The sequence below is a fragment of the Caloenas nicobarica genome, chromosome 2 (genome assembly GCF_036013445.1).
Source record: "Caloenas nicobarica isolate bCalNic1 chromosome 2, bCalNic1.hap1, whole genome shotgun sequence".
NCBI classification, from domain to species: domain Eukaryota; kingdom Metazoa; phylum Chordata; class Aves; order Columbiformes; family Columbidae; genus Caloenas; species Caloenas nicobarica.
Window position 1 is genome coordinate 48,791,828 of NC_088246.1, and position 8,087 is coordinate 48,799,914.

At 41.8% G+C, this 8,087-nt stretch overlaps 1 protein-coding gene across 1 annotated transcript; it reads right to left on the reverse strand.

Moving 5' to 3' along the window:
• Positions 1–243: 243 nt before the first annotated feature.
• EIF1B (eukaryotic translation initiation factor 1B) lies at positions 244–7,841 on the reverse strand. The gene is made up of 4 exons (XM_065629611.1): positions 7,528–7,841; positions 5,190–5,353; positions 4,374–4,475; positions 244–3,792 (listed from the first exon to the last, which is right to left on the reverse strand). The coding sequence occupies exons 1-4, from the start codon at positions 7,556–7,558 to the stop codon at positions 3,748–3,750; spliced, it is 342 nt and encodes a 113-aa protein (XP_065485683.1). The 5' UTR covers positions 7,559–7,841; the 3' UTR covers positions 244–3,747.
• Between the last annotated feature and the right edge of the window lie 246 nt (positions 7,842–8,087).

An 8,087-nucleotide genomic window follows, 5' to 3' on the forward strand; every position in this document is an offset into this window, starting at 1 on the left:
ACGAAATGCATAGCTGTGCTTAATTATTATTTTTTCAAATATTTAAAACTTAAGCTTCAACAACTCTTCACAATTTTAAGTTTTATATTGGCATTAGATATAGTTAGAGCCTTAAATACCAGGTTCTCAAGGAAGTTTAATTATTAAGATACATAAACAGAAATAACAATTATATAGACATCTGGCAGTCCAGGTGAATCTTAGTTAATGAAAACAGACTTATGACATAAATTTATTTCCTAAGGTGTGTTGTTGTAGGTTTTGCTTGGTTGGTTGGTTTTTTTTGGTGGGGTTCCCTCCTCCCTCTCCAAAAAAGTTATTCAGAACAAAATGCTTTTCAGTTAGGCTGTGCTAGAATGTAGTGCAGGAAGTAAGGTTTAAGCAAAGCCACTGAACACAAGCACACACAATCCAGGCACTATTCTTTTCAAAGGTTCCTTCACTTGAGAATATTATTCCTCATCTGCCCATAGTTGTGCTCTTCACACTCATCTCTGAAACTGTTGGTCAGATTTAGCAGACCACGGGTGAGGGTCAAGGGTCTGATAATTCACGTAAGAGGAAGCAGGCAGCTCACTGACATATTATTAAACCTCATCTTCTACAAGTAAAAACTACTACCACCATTTGGGAAGCAATGGTTTCATTGTTCATAGCTGCATTAAGTAGATGTAGGCTCTGAACAGACAATTCTCTTTATTTATTTATGCAACACTTTACTCCAGTGTATCAGCTAAAAGCATCAGCTACAACAGCCTAATATAACTATGCACAGCAAGGCTGTGAATTTGAAACAGCAGTTCCTACATTCAATTGCAGCTTGTGGTTAAGTGCAGGTATCGCTAAGAAGAGTCTTGATTTGGAGATCTGGAAGATGCAGGCTTCACAATATTTCAACAAAAAAAGCCATTACTCCTTGCAGTCTGAGCTTGCCCAGCCTCAAGTCCTTCTACTGGGTTGTGAAGATTTTTCTATGATTAGCTCCCTTTTACTGCTGCAACAATTGCAGGCCACATCCTTTACCATTTTTTAACCTATCTTGGAATAGATGGAAAGAAGACTGAAACCTGCTTTCATTGTGAAAGCAGGTCTTAATGGCACTAAACAGTTCTTTCCCAAAGTCTTTCATATTTTTCAGCATTCTTGAAACATGGGTACATATTCCAAATAGGCTGAGCTTTGATAAAGAAGTTTCAGCACAAGATAATAAAACATGGAATTGCTGAAGCCTTTCCTCTAAGAACACGCAAAGAGGCTTGGGCTTCTAACAAGGCTAGCTACAACCTTACTGAGACACTGTTCTAGTTCAAAACACTTAAAGGACAAAAATCCCTGCTTTCCTTCTAGAAAGTTAATTTTTTTTTGCCACGAATCTCATCTAAACTTCAGACGTGTTACATCTTATTTCTTCGCAGTTTTGCCCTTCAAAGGTCAAAACACAAGCAGCTAGAGCATAAAAACTAAGCCACCTATCAACCCCAAAGTTCCTCCTATCAGAAAGGACTTTTAAATGAGGAGGAAATATTTTTTTTAAGAAAAAAGTTTTTCTTATTTATTCCAAGCAGAATGACTATGGAGAAATGACTCAAGCTTAGATAGTAAAAGTTAATGGAATGCCATCTGAAATAAAAACTGACTCAGTAACACATGAGACTTGCTAATCATGTGTTAATCTCCAATCCAAAAACCCACTAGAAGTACTCATGTAATGCCAGTGAAATACGAGAGGATCCTGCTTGTTTTTCCTCTTGGGCAGGAGGACATGCTTTAAATGAGAACATGAGTTTTTTCTGGCATTTAGTAAAATGAAAATCACTAAGTGCTATGTACTCTCAAAGGATTAATTACTTTAGCATCTATGAATCAGGACTAGGTAAACTTGCAGTACGACGACTTTATTTTGCTAGTATGCAAGAATAGCATAAGATTTATTCTTTGGATTTTCGTTCTACATGCTGGTATTTCATGTTTTGCAGCAGTCTTTCCCTCCTCCTCAACACATTATACCTTAACAGTATACAATCTTCTGGAACATCCTTTTTTCCGGAACAGTTAAGACCTGTAACACCAGGCAGAATTTCTGTAGATTGAGAGACTGGACACTAGATTCTTACAGGTGGAATCATCTAGACCAGAGAAAGAAATTGTCCTACGAATGCGCTATAATGCTCCCCTAATTGTTGTTAGTGTCATAAAGGTTCATATGTGAATTCAGAAATCTTGAAAAAAAAAAAAAAAAAAGGTTCAAGTGAGTTAAAATTGGGCATTTCTGTTCAGAAAGGCAAGTCTGAACAGGAAACAATGTATAGGCATAGGTGGTATTAAGTAATCGAATTTTGCCTGTTCTTGATGTTTACATATTCAGGAAAAAAGAAATTATGACTGCCCAAGTTTTATTAACAGGTCTTACAAGTAAAGAAATGTCTCTTTCTTCCTTTCCACAGAATACATGATATTGCAAAAGATTTTTTTAACTTTTGCCACTACCCTCATGGTTTCCCAGCTCAACAGGTTTTCAATTGCCTCAGAGAAAATTTCCGTGTCTATCTCACAAGGAAGACCTGCATGTTTCACCAAATGAAGTCATTTCATTCTGTAAAGAGACATGTCTTAAAAGCAGGATGCCAAATGCCTACAGCTAACTAAAACTAGATGAAAAGCATGGTGGAACAAACCTATTGTAACTTCATATCAGAGAATGAATTGCCTGCTAGAAAAGTAGCCTAAATCAGTTTTCTGTAGGAACACCCAAAGCCCATTACAAAACCCTCCATATTAACTATTAGTCACAGCAAAACTTTTTTTTTTTTTCTCCTGGTGTGAAAAGTGTAGTGCCTGTTCCCTTCCTTACTTTCACAGCTAACACTACCAGCTAATTAAAGTACTCTGGCTTGCAAACATTAAATGCAGAGTCACAGCAGAAGCCATCTCTATGTCTTTCCCCTTCCACCCAGTGACAGAAGAGACACAAAATCCCATGCGCTTCCTTCACATGTTTTGGGGGTATAGTGTAAGACCTAGATATTTCACATGTCCTCAGTAATAGCAGCCTTAAAGAGTTCAGCTTATTTTAGTCCTACTATGCTTAACACGAATATTTCATAGTCACCCCAGTAAGTTTTAGAGAAGATCCAGTTAGTTACTCAGCAAACAATTTATGTCTTATCATGCTGCTATTAAGATACACCTACACAGAAGACTTCAAAGCTCTAGTCTTACAGCTACAGGATAAGATCACATCAAGCTAATCTACTGATTAATTAGCTAATACTCCATCATGTAGATTTTCCAATTTATTGAATGAGCAGTGAGCTACACTTGCCACAAAACATTTTAGCCATTCTTTAGTAAGGCTGCTGTGCTAGTTTAAAACTTAAGCTAAAGCATTTCGGATATCCCAGAAAATATATGAATAAACTTTTATTTCTAAGCAACAACACACGCTATTTTAATACAACCCACACATTTGAGTCAGGTGGAGAGTAGTAAACTGAACAATCATTGCTAAAACATTTCCATTGGAAATGTGTTTAAGTTCACAAGTGTCTTCACTACCACCTAACTGAAGTTTTCTTATGTGTTTCTAGTCTACACACCACACGTTTCACACAGTCATGCAAATCTGAATCAAATTTTAAATGTTCAGGTAACGGGGAAGTCCATTCACTGCAAAGATTCATTTTTCACAGAAGAGCCAGGCTGGGTAAGACCGAATAAGGCTGGGTTCTTCATGAGGGTACAGGTATTTTAGAAACCATGAACTTTCAGTTGTTCTTCCTTGACAATGCCAATCTAAAGGAGAAAAGCAACATTTCAGTAAAGTTTACACGCTTAGGATATTACAGTGATATCAAGTTACCACAATCTTATACATTGGTCAAATAAACTGCAATACAGTATATACTCAATAGAGCAGTTTTCTGGTTTCCAGAATGTTTCTGGGCCAAGCAGAAGAATTAATTGCACAAAAAAGAAAATCTTATCAGACATCTGACTTCTTCTGTAGTTCTAGCAATTATTCTTTGACAGTGTAACATCTCTACATCATTATTTGCATCAGTAAGCCAGTGGTGAAAGACTCTTTGTGGTGTTTTCAGTCTCGAAATTATGGTTTACATCAAACACTTGATTTTACAAAAGAAGAACTCAGTTGCACTGCCAGAGAACAAGTGGTATGTTATAGCAGGGTAAATACATTCTATAGTGCTTTGATTCTTACTAGTTTTACTCTCATTCTGCAAGTGTCATTTTACTTTTTGGCTGAAAATACAAAGGAAATACGGTGAACATCTTTAGCTGGTTAATTAACATCAGTGCCATCTGTCACTCTACTGCTTCCAGACAGGTTGAGATATTTATCTGCAGTCCCTCACCTCCAAGAGGAATTGGCAAATATTCTTCCTCTGGTCACCTTGAAGCTGGATAACTTCGCCGTATTCAGGATGTTCAATCACAGTACCATTACAAGCAAATTTCTAGAGAGAAACATTCATATTGTAAGACATCTGAAGTACATCATGATTTTGCTTAGTAATTTTTGTCAGCAGAATTTTGTCACAGAAGCTGCTTACTAAATTCTGATGCCAAGCAAGGCAAAGGCTAGATCTATTTTACACTGGTTTTGAGAGCAAATGGAATCTATCTGTTGATGCATACAGACCAAAACTAAGCTGCCGATGGTAAATTCAGGCAAATACAGGATTAGCTATTGTGCAGAAGGAACTGGCCGACATGCACTACAAGAATGGAAAACAAAGTCGTAAGATACAGCCTTTCAACTCCACACTGCTTTAAAATAAATATTTTCATGCTGGCAAAACTCAAGGTCTCTATTTCAACAGTAACCCAGCTATGATAGAAGCAAGAATGCAAAAACAGTTCTACTTTAAAATTATTTTTTTCTTCACATCAACAAAGCTAGATATCTGTGAAATTTTAATGAAACATTCAAAATATATTTTATTTATTTCTTTACAGGAAAGAAACGTTTAACATTTTTGCAAAAAAAATCAGTGTCACTAGACACTCACAGGAGTTTTGAGAAAGGCAGGGAAAGGGATCAACCTGAATATGAAAGCGATGAGCGCTGGCAAGAATGAAATAAAACAAATATTCTGCAACTTAGCATTAAAAGCTATCATACTCCTTTATATAATATCTTGATTATTCATTCAAATCAGCAACTTCACCTTTTTGAATGCCTTCACAAGTTTCTTCTTGTCATAATCATCTGCAATTCCCTGAACAGTTGTTAGCGTCTTCCTTCCGTTTCGTTGCTGGATCCTTATATGAATGTAATCCTCAGTCCCCGCCGGGAGTAAGTCGTCACCCTTTGTTGCATCAGCAAAGGGGTCTGCAGGAGGAAAAAGATTCATGTAATTCCCACAAAGGAAAACACTCAAGCTCAAAAACTGACAGGTGTCTCACTTCACAAAGCACTTTACTTAGGGGATAATCTTGCTGTTTTCTCCCTGTTTAAAAATACACTGTTAAAATCAGAGTACCTTTTTCTACAGCTGTATTAAGGCTCACTAAACTCAGCATAGCATTCTCAACTATCACACATCCAGTTTCTTCAGTGGCATCCTGGATATAAATAATTTTCAGCTATAATATCAATTTACTTCACTATTTCTTGGAAACTGTAAATCCTGAAGCTCCAAAGCTAAAAACAGGGTTCTAAAAGAATATCAAGTACACATATATTTTATTCACCAACATGCATTTTAAGTGAAATACACAAGTCATATCTTTTATCAGATCAACTGATAAGTACAGAAAAATCAAAATCCTTTACTGGTGCAGAAGTCTTATACCATGACAACTACCACAGCACCAGCATTTTAAGGCAGGGATGTAATTCTGGGCTACTAATGTAAACAAAACAGGGCAACAGACACTAACAGATGTCAGAGGCTGTCTAAAAACCAGGACCCCTCTGCCAGGAGTTAGTTTTAAGCAAAACTTGTAACAAAATTCATTTGGGCTTTGCATATAAAATGTCGGTTATCAAATTCTTCCAAGTTGAAATTTATCTAGCACAGATGAAACAGGAAGGCATTTAGGAAGAAGAAAGGTTTCTGGGTTACACTTTGTGCTCTCTGTTCTCCACAAAAACATATTTAACACTCACTCTATCAGGAAACTAGATAGCCCTACAAGTTTCCTAACCTGTAGCTCCAAATAAATCTTAAAGCATGAAATACATGAAGTATTTTTTTAATGAATCACAAGTAGTTTTTTAATACTAATCAGAGTCATACTGAAGAGCCCGATCTTCAGAAAGTTCACGTTCAACAGCCATGCAAGCTACAATTTCCCAAACTTCCAACCAAAACTCAAACCTAAGAACACTGATCAAGTTTTGCCATCCACTTAGAACAAACGCCCCATAAGCATGAAACTTCAGCAGAAACAGGAACACAAGCAGTTCAGCTGCAGACATCCTGACCCATGTAGCACCAAGAATGACAAGAGCATTAAAGGCACTAAAAGCATTGTGAGGATGCGAGCACCACGGGAAAGTGGTACAGCACTGGGAAGCTTGACTGGCTTCATTTCTACTAAGGCATTTGTTAAAACATGCTCAATTTCACTGTGTGCCGCAGCCTGCAGGACAAACGCTGATAGAAAATTTCAGTCAAAGAAAACGTGAAAGAAAAAGACATAAAGATCAATTGGCAGAGTTTAGGATTCTGTGTTAGAGATAAGCCACTGCTGTAGGTGTTATAATAACATTGGATTACCTCAAACAAATCCTTCGGGCAGCACCTTCCTAAGCACAGGATCAGCTCCTAAACTGTCACTAACATAAACTCCTCGTAGGGTTTATGTGTGCAGAAGATTAGACACAAAACTGACACCTAACAACATTATCCTTTAAAGTGTGAACTTGCTCACTTCTGTTGCCTACAGATAAGGAAGGTGGAGAACCATGGCCCAGCAAGGTAAACTTCCCTACTAATACAAGAGAAGTCACCTACTATCTGTATAGCTTAATCCACGGAAACAATACCCTTTGCAGGGCACATATGAGGTTGGGGGACATTGACAAGGATGCGGCAGCAGATCAGCAAGCACTTGGAACGGAGGAGATGATTCCTTTCTTTAGCAGAGGACACACACCCCGGATTCCCTCTGCCCGCAGGGGTTCCAACTTTTGCGCTGCGGGTTCAACCGGGAAACACCCAGGCGAACAGCGCGGTGCGGGGCGCACCCGGCAGCAGCGCCCACGGGGGCGGGCGGGAAGCGGAGGGACAGACGAGCCCCCACCGCTGCGGGAGGACAAGGACGAGCGGCCGGAGGGAGCGACGCGGGCAGCGCCGCCGACACCCGCTCAGCGCCGGCTTCGCGGGCCCCGCGGGGGCCCTGGGGAGCGGTGCCGGGGCAGGAGGGCGGCAGCGCGGGCAGCGGCCCGGGGACGGGACGCCGGGGGCGGCCGCAGGCCCGGGGTGGGTTCGGTGAGGGGGGAGGTGGCTGCGGGGGGCTCCCTGCGGTACAAGGGGCAGGCGGGGCGCCGGCTCTTACCGAAGGATTGGAGGTTCTGGATAGATGACATGCGACTCTGCGGCGAGAGGCCGGGGCAGCGGAGAAAAGGCCGCGGTTCGGTCCGCTCGGGGCGCGTCTCCGGCTCCGCAGTGCCGGCGGGGAGGGAGGGGGAGAAGCGAGGGGAGGAATAACAACAGCAGGGGGTGGGGGGGCGGATCTGAGAGGGAGGGAAGCGGGAGAGAGAGGAAGGAGTAAACGGGAGGAGAAAGCGCAAAGGGGAACGGAAAGGGCTGGCAGCCCCCGCCCCGCCGCTAACGGGCAGCGGCCGCCGTTGCTCCTCACAAGATGGCGGTTCGCCCGGGCCGCCGCGCTGCCTCACGGGAAGGAGAGTCCCGCCCCGCCCTGCGGGCAACGGGCGCGGAGCCTCGTTCCGGGCCGAAGGACTACAGCTCCCAGGGTGCGCCGCGGCGGGGAGCAGGCGGCGGGGCCGGGCCCTGCGTCACAGCCGGGCGTGTGCTCGCGCACCGCCGCTCTCCCCGTGGGGGCAACCGGCGGGTGGAGATCACCAGCTCGGGAGCCCAGCTCCCCACAGGAGGCGC

Coding starts and splice junctions, on each gene's coding strand:
- EIF1B (XM_065629611.1), bottom strand. CDS start 7,558: ATGTCATCTATCCAGAACCTCCAATCCTTCG. Junction 4,476..5,189: donor TTGTGAAGGCATTCAAAAAG/GTGAAGTTGCTG, acceptor GTTTCTCTCTAG/AAATTTGCTTGTAATGGTAC. Junction 3,793..4,373: donor TTTGCCAATTCCTCTTGGAG/GTGAGGGACTGC, acceptor TTTCTCCTTTAG/ATTGGCATTGTCAAGGAAGA.